Source organism: Nannobrachium achirus (assembly GCF_963921795.1).
Source record: "Nannobrachium achirus genome assembly, chromosome: 23".
NCBI lineage: Eukaryota > Metazoa > Chordata > Actinopteri > Myctophiformes > Myctophidae > Nannobrachium > Nannobrachium achirus.
The window spans coordinates 30290020-30310055 of record NC_137830.1 but is presented as its reverse complement, the minus strand read 5'-3'; the positions used below and the strand labels follow the sequence as shown (position 1 = coordinate 30310055).

At 42.0% G+C, this 20036-nt stretch overlaps 1 protein-coding gene across 2 annotated transcripts; it reads right to left on the bottom strand.

The window, feature by feature from the left end:
* Window positions 1-62: 62 nt before the first annotated feature.
* tcp11l2 (t-complex 11, testis-specific-like 2) lies at window positions 63-18823 on the bottom strand. Of its 2 annotated transcripts, XM_080754572.1 has the most exons (11): window positions 18684-18823; window positions 14728-14754; window positions 13453-13648; window positions 11977-12109; window positions 11595-11715; window positions 8458-8678; window positions 7661-7797; window positions 7109-7284; window positions 5809-5990; window positions 4769-4941; window positions 63-4368 (listed from the first exon to the last, which is right to left on the bottom strand). In XM_080754572.1, exons 3-11 carry the CDS (start codon window positions 13634-13636, stop codon window positions 4112-4114), a joined length of 1584 nt encoding a protein of 527 aa, XP_080610698.1. In that variant the 5' UTR covers window positions 13637-13648; window positions 14728-14754; window positions 18684-18823; the 3' UTR covers window positions 63-4111. The 2 variants fall into 2 exon arrangements, with proteins under 2 accessions (XP_080610698.1, XP_080610699.1); XM_080754573.1 differs by lacking the exons at window positions 13453-13648; window positions 14728-14754; window positions 18684-18823 and adding an exon at window positions 12676-12773.
* Between the last annotated feature and the right edge of the window lie 1213 nt (window positions 18824-20036).

Genomic DNA, 20036 nt, shown 5'->3' with positions numbered 1-20036 from the left:
AGAGATAACAGAAGGAGAAACATGCTTCATATAACGAACAATGTTTTATTGTATTAACAGTGACAGGAAAATGCAAACTAATAATTTCTTCAATTATGTAATGCTTTACATTTTTAGGTCCATTATAAGACATTTTGGACACAACATTTATATGGGTTTAGCACCTTTTCTCTTTAGGTATGGAACAGTGAAGAATGTAGAACGATAAACTGACGTATAATATACTGTAGGGTCAAATACCTCAAAAGTAACAGATAATTAAAATGACATTAATAGTATAACTGAATCAATACAACTAGCCACTGATAAGTAACAAGTACATAAGTACACAACATAAAAATAAAACACTCTAAAAACTAAAAATCGAAACCATGGAAAAACAAACACAAAGCATAAACATGCACACAATACTTTTTGTTTTTAATCTCTGCCGGGCAGAGATCTTGCATTTGCCCGTGTCTGTGTTGTACTTATGTCTGCAGCTAATCTTACAAACTACTTGGTTGATCAGCATCATAGTATCTGTTGTGCAAGCTGCCAGCAGGCCCAGGACCTTAATTCCAGAAGATTTTTCAAATCGACCAAAGACATCGCTCTCCTCGGAGAGCAATCGCCCCTCCAAACTATAGGATACCAAAAGTCTTATGGGATCTATCAAACATATAATTTTGCGAATGTCTGTCTGTCTGTCTGTCTGTCTGTCTGTCTGTCTGAGTGAGTGAGTGAGTGTCTGTCTGTCTGTCTGTCTGTCTGTCTGTCTGTCTGTCTGTCTGTCTGTCTGTCTGTCTGTCTGTCTGTCTGTCTGTCTGTCTGTCTGTCTGTCTGTCTGTCTGAGTGAGTGTCTGTCTGTCTGTCACAGCGTTTCTCCTCAGTGGCTGGAGCAATTGATCTGAAATCGCATCACCATTAGCATATGAACACACCTGACATAACTGTGAAGCCCGTTTGTCACTTTCACAAATCATATGCTGTATATTAGCATTTTTATGGTGTATCTATATCTATTCTGCATCTAGCATGAGGCATATCTATTCTGCATCTAGCATGAGGCAACATGTTTAACCAGCTCTGTGTGTGTGTGTGTGTGTAGGCGGGACACAGTATCTCTGCCATTAAACGAAACGGGTATTTCTTACATTGATGCTCCTACATATTATCATGCAAGCACCAGTTAAAGTTACTTTCCATCCCTCATATACTGTGTGCACAGTGCACACCCCATAACCCACACACTGCACATCATTTCGGAGCTCATATCTTTGAACGGGTAAGGGCTAGTACTAGTAAACTAGCCAATGCCCCCGTTCCTTTGGTTTATGGGATGTACCGGTATTAGTCCATCGCACGCATGCAAAAATGCCAGCACAAAGTCCAGCACCAAGTCCACGTTACATCAACACCAAAATATACATCAATTTAACATAAACCAACACCCCCCATGAGTTTTAATGTGTGCGTACATTCATCTCCCTTCAAGCTATCCTATAAGTCAGTCTTTATCCCCTGACATTGCCATACATTAGAGGGCCGACGTTCAGCAACACTTGAAATCACAGAAATCACGTGCAGTTGCCAAACGAGCGCACTGGATTTCTAAAAAACAGGTTTCGTGTGATTTGATCAAATTAATTTAACGTTAAATATGTCATGCGTGTGTGTATGGATTGAGACCAACCGGTCTCTTCCCTCTCTCCATCTCACACCGATTGTCAAACACGCTTACACAGATCTGAGATCACTTTCCCGACTCTATGCTGGCATGGTCTGCCATCTTTAAGATGCTGTGAACCATCTGCCCCGGGCCTACATGTCATTACTGATCATTTTCATGTACAATTGACTGTCAACTTGTGTAGCCATAAAGGTCAACGATATTACAACACTTAACTCCTTCTTGCAAAGGATTCGCAATGTGATGTTGGGCCAGCAAAAACTCAACACTTACATTTTCAACCTTTGATTGACTGGTGATACAAAAATAACAGACACGTGCCATTAATAATCAGACAGTGTGCTTAACAGAGGAATTTGAATGAGGTGTAGAGAAATAGACAGACAATGGATGTTTCTATGCAACACTGTTTAAAATGTCTATATAAATAAAGTTTTTGTATCTGCCTCATAAATCTTGTAATACGTATGTTCTCTTACAACAGTAGAATTATTTAAAAAGGACAATACCAATATTAAAGCTACAATATGGGACTTATTTTAACTAATAAAACGTTATTTTAACCAATGTGCATGGTAGGGTATATGCACTACAACTAGCACATGGTGGTCTCCCTACTCTTCCATTGGTTCATTTAGAGTAGCCCCTGGTGTCAGCTAGTAGGACACCTACAAGATATTATTGCAATTACTGTACCCCTCAAACGATTTGAAAGCTTAAAAATGTTTAAGTTCACGTTAAAATGAACTAGCCTAAATAACAGAGTCAGTGTTCGCACACTAATCATCACCATGCGGCTAGACAAAAACACAAAAAGATGCACAAAGAGATAGATGTATTGTGATGATGACCGGTCTGACTACCAGCATGGTCCTGAAAGTCCCCCTCCACTCAAAAATGTGCATTTAACCCCTGTCGGAGGTATGAGTTGACAACAGATTGTTATATGGGCAAAACTTGACACCAAAGCATCCGTTTCACACCGCGAACTTGTAGATTTGAACTTGCCATTTGCAAATCTTTGCCTGTTATGACATGGCCGGGATAGGTACACTAGGCTTCGTGTAGGTAGGTTCCTTATTTGCTTCTTGTGATCCTTCCTTGTGAAGTAAAGTTCATGGAAAATACAAATTCACAATACAGGTCAATGAAGATTCTCTCAAAAGGAGAATCCAACGCTGGTAAGTAAGCAAATAGGCCAAAGTGAACTTATTGTCAGTATCTGCCAAGCAACGAGGGCGTCTATCCCTTTTACAATGTGATAGACCCCCGGGCACCTGTTTCAGATGTTATCAGTCCATTAAATGGCCGTTATCAACCCTTATCAGGCTCATGCAATGGAGCCAGTGTGTCATTTTCTACATACTCACAATTCAGTATGTTGTTCAGCCATTCTGTCGGTTGATAATCGTATGTTCCATACAGAATGCCCATACTGTCGTTTGAACAATGTCAGACATCTCATTAGTCCGGCGTGCGGTTAGGGTTGGGGTTAGAGGTTCAGTTATAACCACTTCAACCCCAGGCCAGCATCCATATTCTGGGGGAAAATATGCCAATCTACAAACTCACAAATGCAGCGCATGTGAGCTTGTAAATCAGCTATTTTTGGCATTGAGATTTCGATGGAAAAAAGCGGTCCAAGTACAGCAGGTCCAAGTCTAGAGGGTTTACATGGTTAAAGCTGTAAATCAACGGCCATGCTCTCTCATTAAAGATGATGTACAAACGTATACTTTCTACTCGAATTTGTGGGGTTTTCCTTTGGGAAAAAGCAGTATCTACTGTAGGACTTTATAGAACCTCCATCGAGGTTCCAAGTGAGTTGAGGTGATACCAAAAGGGGATGTGAAAACACTACAGACTACCGATTGGTCAGAGAGAATAATCAGTAACGTCACCGAGTTACTCCCCCATTCTGTAGGGAAGCTCCCAAATACTGGTTAACAGACATTAAATTAGATGTTGTAAATGATTCTTTTCTGAACGTCGCAATCATGACCAGCTACATTGACGTTGTACTATCTACAGTGGAAAACAAAGTGCCAAAAGTGAGTCGAGCCAAGCCAGTACCATGCAGTGAAAATGCGCCATTTGTCATATGACCCGCAGTTCTTGCAACATTTTAGACGCTTTCAAAACGTTGCCCTCGACGTGTGGACACAGTCATATAAGAAGTATAAAGCAATCATACTGTATCTTGCAAAGCAGGTACCACACGAGGGGTCAGGATACATCAACTCTCGATCTTGAATGCAATGCTTTCTCTGGTGTGACGCCGATGTTGAAGTTTAACCACTGCTCTTGATAAAAGGAACTGTGAAAATCACCACGTTACACCTAGAGCATGAAGCGAAGCAGTTTAACTGCCAACCTATTTAAGAGCCTTCCTATTTTCAACCTTGTCTAAAAAAAAACACACAGACCCGATGTTGGGTTTTAATTGGAGACAACGGGACTCTGAGTGGGGTCCTGAGCAGCTGTTGGCGACGTGTCGCCGAACATTAGTTTCCTGAGAATACCAGAGTAGAAGGGTCCATAGACGCGCTTGTTGTAGTTGACCAGGCCGATGAATTTGGCCCCCAGAGACACCAGCTCGGGCTGGATGGCAGTCAGACCGGCAGGTACCTGTTCAAGTTTAGCCTTGGGTTTGGGTGCAGCGATGAGAGCCATGAAGTACTGCTGTACACGCTCCTCTGGAGAGATCAGAAATGTAAAAACATCTGGTCAGTGTTCTAAAGACAACGTTTTCTTTTTTTTTTCTTTTTTTGCCATGGATTCCAGTATGGTACGGTGCAGTCCATAGGGAACTGCTGGCAGTCATCAAATTATTGTCTATTGAATGTGACAAAAACAAATACAAAAATGTTGGTCTGGCCTTATTCCTTATGCCTTGTATTATTTTGAAAAACATTTGAAAATAGTGAAAATAGCCAATCTACAAGCTCACAACAGGTCTATTTTCAGTATTTTAAAAATGATACAAAATGGCTAATGAGATTAGGCATAAGGGATAAGGTCTTGTTAACATTAACATCTTGCTTTGTTTACATTTCAGTCGATTTTGTGCAGTGCAAAGCCAGGTGAGAGTCTTACCAACGAGAGTACGGATAGGGTTGTCCTTCTGGGTGAGACTGCAGATCTGACCCCTAAGGGAGGCCTGCAGGGCCGGGGTCAGTGAGGGATACTGTCTCTCAGTCAGAGACTTATTTAGCTCACAGCAGATCTGGGTACTGGCGCCCTCTAGTGCCTCCTCCAGGTTAAAGTCCCTAGAGGCAGTGGAGAGCATAGGAGAGGAGATGAGAGGTCTGGATTGAAATTCTTCACTGATTGTTTTTGTTTGTATGTGAGCTTCCGTGTTTAGCTTGTATGTAGGCACACACAATAAGTGAACCCGTATTCATGTCTGTGTACACACACACACACACACACACACACACACACACACACACACACACACACGGGTGCGCGTGTGCAGGGGCGTCACAAGGGGGGGAAAGTGGGACTGAGTTACTAGGGCCCAAGGTGGAGGGTCCTTAATTATTTTATACCTTAGCTATTGAAAAATAGCAGATATACAAGCTCAAGGCGCAGCACCGAGTGCCACGCTGCGAGCTTGTATATCTGCTATTTTTGAAAAGTCGTGAAAATGTGTGCAAATCTTTGAATATATGTATATTTTATGTGTACATTTGTAACTCAAATTTTGCTTGGCCAAATACATATCATTTTGGGGGTCCTTCACATGAAAAGGTTTGAGCACCACTGACATAGAAACATGTCCCGATGTTTCAAAAATAGCAGATCTACAAGCTCACAGCGAGGCACCGCTCGGTGCCGCACTGTGAGCGTGTATATCTGCTATGTTTCAATAGTTAAAGCACAAACGAATGCGTAATAACGCGATCCCAGTCTAAATGGGTTAAACCCCCTCGCCCTAACATTCATGGGGGGCCCACAGTGAATCCTTGTACCCAGGGCCCAGAAATTGTGTGTGTGTGTGTGTGTGTGTGTGTGTGTGTGTGTGTGTGTGTGTGTGTGTGTGTGTGTGTGTGTGTGTGTGTGTGTGTGTGTGTGTGTGTGTGTGTGTGTAAAACCAGTTTGTGTAATGAAGTGGATATGAATGGTAGACTAACGGTCTGTGCATCCCATCCAGCAGAACGCTGGTCATCCTCTTGAGGCGCTCGGCCAGAGAGGACAGACCTCGGATCGGCCCACCGATGGCACTGTAGACGATCAGCAGCACCTGGTTGACGGCCTGAAGCTGCTGAAGCTGCCACTGAATCTCCTTCAGACGCACCTCATCCGTCATCAGCGTCTGGAGACGTTCAAACAACAGAGAGGCAACACCATTAACCACACAAATATTCCGCATAAATAAAAAGGTGTACATTACAGCAGTGGTACCCAAACCTTTTAGCCAGAGACCCAAAAGGGACATTTGATGTCTCCCCAAACTAGTGAAAATAGCTGATAAACAAGCTCACAACACTTTGTGATGCAACGTGTCGTGAGCTTGTAGATCTGCCATTTTCAGACATCATCAAATCAGCATAGTTTTTGATGATGTCAAGTACCCCCCATGTTAAATTATCCAATCAAATTAATTTAATGTAGTTACTGTACTGTACTGAAAGTAGTACTTTGTGTACAGTAACTGCGATAAATTAATTTGATTGGCTAATATGGGGGGAGGGGGCGGAGTTGAGCGTGCATATCATTATATTCTCAAACTAAAACCACAGAAGCTGTGCGCAACTTCATGGCATATTTATCGCTAAAAATGTACAAGTTTTCAACAAAAAAGCCGTTGAAGATTACTATACTATCCAGGGTCTCGCTTTCTCCACCCCATGTTCTGAACCTATTTTGTGGCTGCGTCCTTCAGTATAATCGGTACAGCAACCAGAGCGACCACGGAGCCATGTTCACTGTTGTTCAGCAGTGAGCACTTCTCCTCTCCCCCAACACTTAACGTGTGTCTGTGTGTGTGTGTGTGTGTGTGTGTGTGTGTGTGTGTGTGTGTGTGTGTGTGTGTGTGTGTGTGTGTGTGTGTGTGTGTGTGTGTGTGTGTGTGTGTGGTGACAGAAAATAACCGCGCTTCAAAAACTCAGAAGGCGTCGCAAACGTGACACGTTGTGCGCGGCACCATACGACGGACGAAGTATACCTTCACTACTAACTGATACGGTCCCGCGCCCTTTTCAGACTGTTTGGAGAAAGACCACATGACCTACTGTAGGTCATGTGTAAAAAAAGTAGGAAACCCAAATAAAGTCACATTTAAGCACAACCCGAAAAGAAACCGGTCGGCAACCCACATATGGGTCTGCGGCTGTTTGGGAAACAGTGCATTACAGTAATGTAATTAATTATGTTTCTTGTTTGTCATACACAAAACCTAGAGTGTAAAGATTTCGCCGTAGGCATACATACCTCGGGCAGTGGCTTGCTGTGGTCCCAGGTCAGGACATGGAGGAAGGCATTGTCAATGATCAGGAAGGGACCAGGCAGGGTCTTCTGGCCTTTCCCCTGGCCGTTGGTGGGGTTCATGGTCTCCACCAGTTCCTCCACTGAGGCTCTGATCCAGGAGGTTGTGTGATCCAAGGCACCTGAAGAGAGTTTATCACCAACACAACCAGTCAAGGGTACTGTGTCGTATAAATCTATTGAACAAAAGCCATGTGTGGGCCAATTGCATGTTAACGATTCCCAAGACAGTTCTTAAGCCAGATGTTTTGGGGAGCACTCATTTCGGTTCACTCGCCGTCCTGCTCCTTTCCCACCAAATCTCTTCACCAGAAATAGCCAATCTACAAGCTTGTAGATCAGCTATTTTTGGCGAATGTTCCCCCCAAAGTAAAATAAATGAAAGATTTGGCTGTAGTAACTCTGAGGACCCCCTAAGGATCCCAGACCCCCTATTGAAGACCCACAGGCTAGAACACAGTAAAACATCCTTTGTGTATGACATGTGTGTGGACTCACCGGGTATCTTGTCTACGATGCTCTGGAACTGGGCTCTCTCATATTCCACACCCTGCTTCTGGAGCTCAGGTCTCAGGTTCTCCAGGGTGAAGTTGACCATGTCTAACTTCATCAAGTCCAGCAAACGGAAGATCTCCCTAGGATGAAGAAAGGCTGTTTTAACCACATAAAGTGATGCGTGGGTCGGGTTTTTTTCATAACCCGCACCGCCCACAGCCCGCACGGAACCTAACCCGCCCGCACCGCCCCGCAGAACAATATACAAATCAACAAATCCGCCCGCCCCACGTCTCACATAAAAAAAAAAAGATGATAATCATCACCACAATAGGCAGCTCATCTCTATATACCGCTCTTCTAAGTTAGCCTGGCTTAGCCATACTATATTCACACAGTTAACTTCATGGGTATATATCTTTCTCCCTGGTGTTAACATGGAACGTGGATAGAGTTTAGCTGTGCTAGGCTACTTCTAAGTACCCAAAGTCGCTTTACAGAAAGGTCTACAGTAGCACAATATTGTCATAGGCTAAATAAACAAACATGTTGTCCACAATGGGGTTCTTTAGGCTACTATTATTTGACAGCAAAAAGACAGCGAGCGAGCGTGTGATACAAGTCCTAGACTTGATATCACAAAATAAATTACTATCGATAATAAATCCTTCCTTGGAGGGAGCAAAACTGGAGGTTTCATCACCCTTTAACCTGCCAACCTAGCAGATGTTTTTTTTTTTTTTTAAATATAATAATAATCAGAGTATTTTGGACATCAATCGATGGCCCTGGAGTCTTACTTGAACTGTGTCACAGTGTCAGTGATCTCCCGGAGTTTCTTGACTTCCTCGTCTCTGGCTGGTGCGCACATCTTTCCCATGGTGGTGACAATGTATGCAGCGAGACCTTGAATGTCCAAGGCGTCATTGTCAGCCTGCTGGCGAATCAGATCCATATCCAGAACCTCCATGATCTGGGTGCGCATCCGATTGGCCCCCGGATTAAGGAATGACAGTAGGGTCTACAAATTCAGGGAAAATAGAATAATTTCTTCAAGTTGCTTTAACCACCCTATATAGAGTCCTTCATTCACGGGAGTACCCCACGGCACTATACTAGGCCTCCTATTTCCCTCCAGTCTACACCAAGTCTCTTCACCGAAAATCTGTTCTACAAGCTCACAAGGCGTCATAATGCAACACATTATGAGCTTGTAGATATGCTATTTTTGTGACACATTGAGCTTGTAGCTCTACTATTTTCACCAAACGTTCGCCCCCCAGAAAAGATGGTCATTAAAATGATGCTGTGGTGTAGGATCATTAGTTGAGGCTGGCTGTCTGTGGCATGAAACTTCATGTATGATTGCATTTGAAAGCTTGCCTCAAGCCATTTCACTTCCATGCATTGAGTTTATTACGGCCAGTCCACACACCAATGATGTGTGACACAAGTCACGCAACTCCTTGTAACATGCAACTACTTGCAGTTGAAACCATTATCCCCAATGGCAGTTGCAAGGAGTTGCATTGGTGTGGACTGGCCTTAAAACGGTTTTGTTGCAAGGAGTTGCGATAAGTTGCATTGGTGTGTGGACTGGCCTTTAGATTAGATGTAAAAGATAATGATGTTCATGTAGATTGAATTGGAATTAGGACTCAACTACAGTGTGCATACTACCTTTATACAAACTGTATGCACAGACCCCATGGTTATCTGTGGAGCAGATGGATTTGGGTAATATACATTTAGATTCTGATTTAGTAGTGTATCGGTTGCAGGGTTGGTGAAATAATACATAAATCATGACTGAAAGTATATTCTTCCCATTCTGTCCACCATCTTTTTTATGCTCATCCGCTGTCATGCTCATTGCAGTGTGTAATGTGTGCGAGATGCAACAGCGTAATGTCATCGATTCTTTGTTGACAGGATCGGTGAGATGAACAAGCTCAAATAGGGCTTTTCCCGCAGATGATCGCTAAATAAATACTGACCATGTACCATTTGTACATCGGGAAATCTGTTCTACAAGCTCACAAGGCGTCATAATGCAACACATTATGAGCTTGTAGATATGCTATTTTTGTGACACATTGAGCTTGTAGCTCTACTATTTTCACCAAACGTTCGCCCCCCAGAAAAGATGGTCATTAAAATGATGCTGTGGTGTAGGATCATTAGTTGAGGCTGGCTGTCTGTGGCATGAAACTTCATGTATGATTGCATTTGAAAGCTTGCCTCAAGCCATTTCACTTCCATGCATTGAGTTTATTACGGCCAGTCCACACACCAATGATGTGTGACACAAGTCACGCAACTCCTTGTAACATGCAACTACTTGCAGTTGAAACCATTATCCCCAATGGCAGTTGCAAGGAGTTGCATTGGTGTGGACTGGCCTTAAAACGGTTTTGTTGCAAGGAGTTGCGATAAGTTGCATTGGTGTGTGGACTGGCCTTTAGATTAGATGTAAAAGATAATGATGTTCATGTAGATTGAATTGGAATTAGGACTCAACTACAGTGTGCATACTACCTTTATACAAACTGTATGCACAGACCCCATGGTTATCTGTGGAGCAGATGGATTTGGGTAATATACATTTAGATTCTGATTTAGTAGTGTATCGGTTGCAGGGTTGGTGAAATAATACATAAATCATGACTGAAAGTATATTCTTCCCATTCTGTCCACCATCTTTTTTATGCTCATCCGCTGTCATGCTCATTGCAGTGTGTAATGTGTGCGAGATGCAACAGCGTAATGTCATCGATTCTTTGTTGACAGGATCGGTGAGATGAACAAGCTCAAATAGGGCTTTTCCCGCAGATGATCGCTAAATAAATACTGACCATGTACCATTTGTACATCGGGAAATCTGTTCTACAAGCTCACAAGGCGTCATAATGCAACACATTATGAGCTTGTAGATATGCTATTTTTGTGACACATTGAGCTTGTAGCTCTACTATTTTCACCAAACGTTCGCCCCCCAGAAAAGATGGTCATTAAAATGATGCTGTGGTGTAGGATCATTAGTTGAGGCTGGCTGTCTGTGGCATGAAACTTCATGTATGATTGCATTTGAAAGCTTGCCTCAAGCCATTTCACTTCCATGCATTGAGTTTATTACGGCCAGTCCACACACCAATGATGTGTGACACAAGTCACGCAACTCCTTGTAACATGCAACTACTTGCAGTTGAAACCATTATCCCCAATGGCAGTTGCAAGGAGTTGCATTGGTGTGGACTGGCCTTAAAACGGTTTTGTTGCAAGGAGTTGCGATAAGTTGCATTGGTGTGTGGACTGGCCTTTAGATTAGATGTAAAAGATAATGATGTTCATGTAGATTGAATTGGAATTAGGACTCAACTACAGTGTGCATACTACCTTTATACAAACTGTATGCACAGACCCCATGGTTATCTGTGGAGCAGATGGATTTGGGTAATATACATTTAGATTCTGATTTAGTAGTGTATCGGTTGCAGGGTTGGTGAAATAATACATAAATCATGACTGAAAGTATATTCTTCCCATTCTGTCCACCATCTTTTTTATGCTCATCCGCTGTCATGCTCATTGCAGTGTGTAATGTGTGCGAGATGCAACAGCGTAATGTCATCGATTCTTTGTTGACAGGATCGGTGAGATGAACAAGCTCAAATAGGGATTTTCCCGCAGATGATCGCTAAATAAATACTGACCATGTACCATTTGTACATCGGGAAAGCATTGGCATACTGCAGCAAAAGACAATGTTTCCATTTCTCATAATACTTAATAAAGTTATATCAATGCGGTTGCAGGCAGGTGCGGATCTCGAGAAACAATTTACTCGAATCCACACTTAGATATACGCACACTTACAGACATATTATGTGACCCTTGACTTTGCTTGAAATGATCACAATGAGTTTGATGGGCTGACCTCTCTGATGTCCTCCAGCTGTTTGATGGCGTACTCGTACTGCGGTGGGTCATCGTTCAACTCAGCCTCCAGGATATCCCAGAAGGCCTTGTGGACTGCATCTTTAACTAGTTTCTCCAAACTGAAATGGAAGTTTATAATAAGTTCAGCCATTTTATGACATAAATTATGGTTTGATTATATTTATTATTGTGCACCAGAGTCGCAAATTGAAAAAAGGCAAATCTACAGCTTAACAACATACTGGTGCACGCCTACTGTGAGTAAGACCCAGCTTTAGGTTCAGTGACAAATCTTAAAATAATAACCAGGGGGTTCTGAACATGAAGGAACTAAAGGAGTTATGGTGTTTTTGTGTGTGCCTGTGTTCTGCATACTGTACCTGTTCTGAGGTAGTTGGTTTGTCTCGAGGTGAAAGCTGCGGTTGACAATGATCTCATGGGCCAAGCTGAGATTAGACAGGTCCTTGGCTGAAGCCATGACTTCATCCAGGGTTATAGGTTTGGGTGGGCTGGCTGTGGGTAAACAAGGATTTACAATAATAATAAATAAAATAAATGCATTGATTGATTCAACAGAGTAACTTACTTTCAGAGAAACATTTGTGCTTGACATCAGCTTTTTTAAGTAGAAGCATTAGTTAGGAAAAACCAAAACACTGGCTCTGTTTCTTACAAAGCATCCTGACGAGTGGCGAGCTTGAAACCCACCCACTTAGTGCTTCTCTTTTTAGCACGACTGTAGCAAATTAAATGTCATGTTTTGTGTATTAACTGTTTCCCAACCTTCTATTTCATGCCAACTCACATATTGAGAACAGTTTATTCCCCCACTGTTATATGGACTTCTAAGTAGAAGCAGACCATTGTCAGTTGACTAGCTCCATGAACATGCCTTCAGGATAACAGGAAAGCTCCTTCCATAAGAATTGAACATTTTGAAGTTTTTCAGAATCTTTTCATACCTTAGAATTGGTTTAATCATGTTGATATGCCCATTGCCCAGCCCAAACCAAACCAAACATCAAGTCAACACGAAGGCTGTAAACTTTCATTTCAAAGTGATCACAGATAACACTCACTAATGCAAGGCTTGGTTGAATGCTTCTGATTTAGTCGATCAACACATTCTGCGGTCCGTTTCTTGACAGCAGACTGCTGCTATGAATCACTGAGCGTTGCTATGGACATAGTTGAACTGATAAATAGAACACCTGGATCATATCAATCAACATCGCTGTATCTGCCGTATCCAACACGGCAGCAAAGTAACAAACAAACAATGTCATGTTACAGCTGAACAGTACACTATTATTTTTATTTAGGTGCTCCGAAATTCGCGCTGATATTCGGCCATAAAAAAACGCAGTGTGAAAAGACCTTTACATTGAATGTAGACTTCCGAGACATCCGGCTACGCAAGTCTTAACACTTGGGACGCCAAAAACGTCCAGGAACGTGATAAGAATTACCGCAGTGCAGTGCCACAGCCCTGTTATTATGTCCAGGGACGTATTAACTGGTTACCATGGTAACCAGGTGAACAGATGAGCAAAAAAAAGTCATATCCCATGATGCATCACAAATGCTGCTTTTGCCGACTTCCCCTTCCTCGTTCATATCCATGCTGTTTGTTTTCCAACCTCGTTTGTTTGGTCAAGACGGCGCCATGATCTATGGACTACATCTAACTCATGCATTTCAGCAGTTGTATTTTTTCTTCTCTGTGTGAAAGACAAGACGTTGAACGACCGTGAACAGGGGGAGGCACGTGCATTTTGGCAATACATGACAGTTAATCTACATTAGTTATTGCAAAACTATGGCAGCCCAAGTGTTAAGTGTGAGAGTGTACTCACAAGAGGGCGAGCTCGCCGTGCTGTGTTTACTGGAGCAACCGTCGCTGGAGAAGCTCTCACGGGAGCAGTCAGGGTCGCTGATGGTGGACGTCCTACTGTCCAGGTGTTCCGATGCGGAGTCCACGTCACTGCCTTGGTCCTCGCCACTGGAGGTGGACGTGGGCCGCTCATCATTTAGAGGCATGTTTGGCTAGAGCTGCAAACGACAAGCTGGGTGTCACACCTTCCACTTACCAAGTCACCAAAACTATCAATAGGGCATGAAAAAGGTTTCTTCTGGAACTTCTCCAGAGTGGCCCGAAGCCTAACACATGAACATTATACATTAGAGTTTGAGCACTAGTTGGAACTTTCCTACCATCTCATCATAAATAAATAAAATGTTTATTTATACTGTACTGTTTGAAACTTTATTCACTTGTTGGATGCCTAAATACAAATCACTGAAAAGAGGTACAGCTCAGTGTGTTGTGTTAAGAGTTTCTACCCTGAGACTGGGAGTTCATTGTTCAATTCCTGGGCCGAGTCATACCAAAGATTATAAAAATGGTACCCAATGCCTCCCTGCTTGTACACACATCCACACATCCATACCTTGGTTGTCCCACACGAGCCGCCATAGTCTTCTAGATGTTATGCTGTTATGTGTTTTGCCAAGTCCCAGAAAAGACATGCTGTGATTGGCCAGCAGTCACTTTGATTGGCAGTTGTGTCGAATGCTCACCCCAAAACATGATCTACAAGACTGTGGCGGCATGTGTGTATCAGGACAACCAAAGCATAGGCATGGATGTGTGTACAATGACAATTAATAACAGATTCATGAAAAGATAAAACACTTTTGACCACAACACGTTGCTTAAGTAGCAATAGGCTTATGGGCCCCCACTATATGCTATATGAGGGCTGCTGGGGAAACTGGATGACAAGGGCATTTCTGCCTAATAAGACCCCATGGACATGCAGTCCTTTGGGATCAATATAAGTAGTAACTTTAGTAACTTTATATTTAGTTGACTGTAACACAGATTTGCCTGTAGCTCACTAGCACAGCATCTCCCCTGCATGGCCAAGCAGGGACTGCCTCTTGGAGGAGCAGTAGAAATGTGGTGAGATGATGAGATCAGGGTTGTATAACCTGGGTAGGTTATAAAGGTTATGGATTGCAGCTATAACAAATAGAAGCATCAACCTGGTGCTATTTCAGTAAACATCTGAACAAAAGTGAAAATTGCACATGCATCATTCAAAGAGTAGACATAAGATTAGCCTCACCTGTATGGAAGTTTGCTTGTGTATGTCCTGTCCAATAGAGAGAGAGAGAGACTTAGTTGGTAATCAATTTTGTTGCTAGTTGAGACACATTAACCACCCTGCACCAACTCAATAAAAGAAAAGCGTATCATTTGTAAACAAGGGTTTATGAATAAAAGTGAAGCTTAGACCAAAAAAAGCACTGCCATTTGTTAAACCTTGTTCACACAAACACATCTCGTGTTTAATGTAGCATGTGCGTTATTGTTGTCCAAGCAGGTTGGCCAGTTGTCCGTGGAAACGGAGACCATTGTGCAACGTTACCCAATACCCTGAAGTGTCAATTATCACACACACACACACGCACACGCACACACACACACACACACACACACACACACACACACACACACACACACACACACACTTACTTAGTGGTAAGATACTTGAAGTTTTGACAACTAGCTGAATGCTATTTCAATGGAGATAAACAACATTCTGTGAAATGAGTCATTTCTATTAAAAAACGTTAAACAAACAGCTGTTTTTAAACGAGCACAGGCAGGACACTGTGCGGTCTGACTGGCATCAAATGAGTGTCCGTGGTAACAGGGACAACAACAGTTGCTTTATTAACCATCAACCGTCTCTACTCTCTAGAGATCCAGTTACATCACTGGATCTCAACCATGTGGTCTGGGGACAAAACACTGCCATTTCAAGGATGATATAAGATTCATGTTTTAAAAGTGATACCAATAAGTAAGAACTTAAAGTATACTAATGAGCTAGTTCCATTGATCACAATGGATTGATTGATCGTTAAAATAAGTGTATGCTCTGAAAATGCACATGGCCTACCCATCTGACTGCTGGACTAGTAGGAGAGCTCAATTGATCAACTGAATTTAGAATATTGTACATCATCTTATACTGCTGTGTGCCAAATCTACACCACTGTTTGGAAACAGTGGTGTAGATTTTACCCGAGTAAATAAAATAAAAATATTTTATATATATATATATATATATATATATATATATATATATATATATATATATATATATATTAATATATATATATATATATATATATATATTAATATATATATATATATATATATATATATATATATATATATTATAATATATATATTATATATATACTTTATATATCTTCAAGCGCTTATCTGGAATCGGGTCATGGGGGCAACAGTTCCAACAGAGATTTCCCTGTCCTGAGCAACCTTATCCACTACATCTGGGGGATCCCCAGGCATTCCCAGGCCAGTGTCCATCTGGTCTTTGGTCTGCCACGGTAAAGGCTCATTCAAACTCCAAGGTGGGGTCAGCAGCTACTCACCTTTTATCGATCAGTAAAAGCAGAGAGATGTGTCAGGGTGAGAGGTGAGTTGCTGCTCACTGCAGTGGTGGACGTAATGTTGTACTTTTCTGACTTAAGAAAACTACACCGCAGTGAGTTGCAACTCACCTAAACTGGAGTATGAATGAGCCTTAAGAAATTCAGTCACCCGAGAGAGACTTGGAGTAGAACTGCTGCACCAACACTTGGAAAAGAGCCAGCTAGGTGAAGGCGATCTACAAGCTCGCAACACGGCGTGAAGCGATGCGTTGTGCGCTTGTAGATCTGCTATTTTTACTAGTTTGGGTCCCGGGCAAAGGTCTAATCTAATCTCTCTTTTGGGTCTCGAGATCTACACATTAAATCCTCAGTGTTCATTTATTTTAATTGGCAAATTATCCCCAAATTAAAGTGTATTGTCTACAGTAAATGGTCAACAGTACTGTCTACTATATACCATAGATTTGTGTCAATGTAAATGCTAATAAGGACCTCCACACGTAAAAAACCAAACAAACACCAGTTTACGCACCAGCACTGGCTAACAAAAATAAGAGTAATAATAAAAAGAAAATCCCTTAATTTTGTTCACAATGCCAGAAAAAAATAAAAATAAAATAGACTTGAGCCCTTCTCTTATCTGACCTGCACAGCACTGGGAGAGTTGGGTGTTCACAGCCTCCTGTCACTTATCTACAGCCAAAAATTTACCCCCCCCCCCCCTTCTTACTCCGGTCTCTTAGTTTAAAGATAGCTTCTCTGTGCCCTCCGCTGTCACCCACAACTATTAATGACACCATGCAGTGGGACAGGCAGGCGCACAGAAAGATGGGGGCACATTTCAGAGATTATCTCAAGTGATGTAGCTAAGATTAAGGATTAGGGCCGAAGTGTTCTGTCCTGTGTGTGTGTGTGTGTGTGTGTGTGTGTGTGTGTGTGTGTGTGTGTGTGTGTGTGTGTGTGGTTGCTCTTGAACCGAATGCAATTAATAGGCCTACATACATAGATATAAAACATGCTTATACCCCCTGATAGAATAACACCCTCTTTGCATTGTTTATTAGCAATAGTGACAGTTGTGTTACTGTCAACATTGTGGAAGTAACAATAAAAAAAACTGAACGCAGACAGTATAAGTACAATGCTGCTAATCAAGGTTCCATTCCATTGCTGTATAGTTAGTTAGCTACAGCCTTTTAAGAGAGCCAACATGCACACAATAGCAGCACCCTGACCTGAATGGCACAGAACCCTAACTACAATATGTTGTTTACTTTACCCTACCATTTCGTGTCAAAATGACTGCTGAGAAAATAGGTCTAGGAAAAATACAATTTGTTCTAGGAATAAACCCCCCTCAGGGCACAGCCAATCAAGCAGCTGCAGTCCCCATAAAGTAAACAAAGGCAGCTGAGAGCTGCCTGCACTGCACTCTACATGGCAACTGCTCTCATTGGTCGAAGCCGCTGTCACTCATCCCCAGGAGGACCGTCTTTCTCTGGTTACAGACTTACAGTGCAGTGTGTGTGCACGTGGATGGATACAATAACACATCCACACGTCACTGACTGAACAGTACACGTGATCAGAGACAACCAAAACAAGAGAGGGGGATCACTGCAACAAATGGATAAAGAAACATGCAAAAAGGGACCCCAGTTTAAAACAAGACAAGCAGCTTTCTTTCTTGTGGTCTTTATCCTTTTAATTGACATTGTATCAGTGAACTGTACTGTCCTGTACCTTTTCCTATGCAAACAAACATCTAATAACGTATTCAATCAAAGCATATTTATATTATAGGCTAATATGCGATTATAAACATGTACATTGCACTGTGTAGTTTGTGCGGGTTATTATCTATCAAATCTTGTGACTTGAGCACCTTTCGTTTCTGTTTTATGCACTGATCTACGATAAAACATGGCCAAAGCAAGTGTCAAAATGTAATTAAAACAGTTGAAAATGGGGAACATACGGAGCCACAGAGCCTGACAGAGGTGGTACAGTCAGATTGTGTAAACATGTTGCCATTTTAGATTAGGAGCCTGAACAGCACGAATTAAACAACAATCTATTGAATAAGTGACGATGCCGTAACTTGCAAAAAAAAAAAAAAAAAGTAGCAGATCGGACGCCATGCGTTGTTGTGAGCTTGTAGATCTGCTACTCTTCTATTTTAGATCAGCTGCTGCGACGAGCCGTGGTACTCAGTGTGGTGTAAAGTAACTGAGCAAATGAGTACTGTAGGCCTACTTAAGTACAATTTCGAGGTATTTGTACTTTACTTGAGTATTTCCAATTTCCAATACTTTCACTTACTACTCCACTACATCTCGGCTCCATTACAGTTATTTGCAAAATGAGTACTTTTACTTTTTGTACTTTAACATTTTGTTAATACCGATACAATTTCGTCCTCCGGAGTTTTACTAGAGTATTTCTACATTGCAGTATTGATACTTTTACGTAACTTACGTAGACCTAAGTATAAAATGAGAGAGAGAGAGAGAGAGAGATAGAGAGAACGAGAGAGAGAGAGAGAGAGAGAGAGAGAGAGAGAGAGAGAGAGAGAGAGAGAGAAGCAGCTTATAACATAATATTCTTTCTTTACCTCATTCGAGTCTCCGTCGCAGGAGACTGTCTCTGAAAATAACTCAATGTTTGGAGTTAAGAGTAGCTTGTATTTCGGTGTTTCTTCAGCGTTGTTCCTTCCTGTCTCCGACTCAACGCTTGTTTTTTAAAGGTCCTTGTTTCTCCAGCTGGCACTGAGTGTGTGTGTGTGTGTGTGTGTGTGTGTGGAATGAACCATTATTATGAACCATGGGGGGGGGGGGGGGGGTCTACTCTGCTGAATGTAAGCAAACACGAATATCACGCCATCGTTACAGAACATTGACATATTTTTAATACAAAATAGACTACATTTTGAATGAGAATATGAAATGTGCTTTATAATTTCATATGCGCGTCGAATCGATCTCGAAGGAAGGTTAGGTTAGGTTCGGTCGTCGGTGGGATGGTTTGTTGAACTAACAGTCCCTCGTTCCGTTTGTCCCACATGGTATGATCCGTTCTACTTCACGTGGGACGCCTTTGTTTACGGATGTGACCTCACAGTGTGTGTGTGTGTGTGTGTGTGTGTGTGTGTGTGTGTGTGTGTGTGTGTGTGTGTGTGTGTGTGTGTGTGTGACTGTGTGTGTGTGTGTGTGTGTGTGTGTGTGTGTGTGTGCGTGTGCGTGTGCGTGTGCGTGTGTGTGTGTGTGTGCGTGTGCGTGTGTGTGCGTGCGTGCGTGCGTGCGCGCGCGCGCTGTAGTGGAAATCATGAGTTGTTGACATCTGGTGGAGGTTTTGGGACAATGCAGGCACCAGTTGTGATTAAGAATATTATAAGATTATTTTTCATCTTTATTGATTTACCTACTGCACATACAGTATGAAACAGAGCTGCTACCTTTAAATGCATTTTAAATCTGAGTCTTTCTTATACTATCTAAATTGTATTGAGAAAAAAAAAAACAATGCTGCTAAACCTATTTGTTCCAAAAGCTTTATACCCTGTAGGCCTATATAGGCTATAAAATGACACAATGAGACATATCTCTGTTTACACAATGCTGTACCCCCTCCAACTGTATATATGTTCCCCATTTTCAACAATTTTTATTTTATTTTTGACACTTGCTTTGACAATGCAAACGTATGTTTTCTCATGCCAAGCTCCTTTGAATTGGATTGATTTATCAATTATCTAAATATAATTGCAGCACCCATGTATCCAGGGAAAAATACAAGAATAGAACAGTGTTCAGTGTAAAAGAAAGAGGAAACACGCACGCACGGCGCACGCACACTCTCTCTCACACACACACACACACACACACACTCTTATGATGCATAGAGGTAAATAATTAGATACATTTATTTTGGGTGACACTTTCAAAACCAACCTGTTTCAACAATCTTT

Bases quoted from the DNA above. Each gene is read 5' to 3' on its own strand.
- tcp11l2 (XM_080754572.1), bottom strand. From the start codon at position 13,636: ATGCCTCTAAATGATGAGCGGCCCACGTCCACCTCCAGTGGCGAGGAC. The intron at 12,110-13,452 runs GTGAGTACACTC...GTTTACCCACAG, and splicing joins CACGGCGAGCTCGCCCTCTT to CCAGCCCACCCAAACCTATA. The intron at 11,716-11,976 runs GTACAGTATGCA...CTTCCATTTCAG, and splicing joins AACCAACTACCTCAGAACAG to TTTGGAGAAACTAGTTAAAG.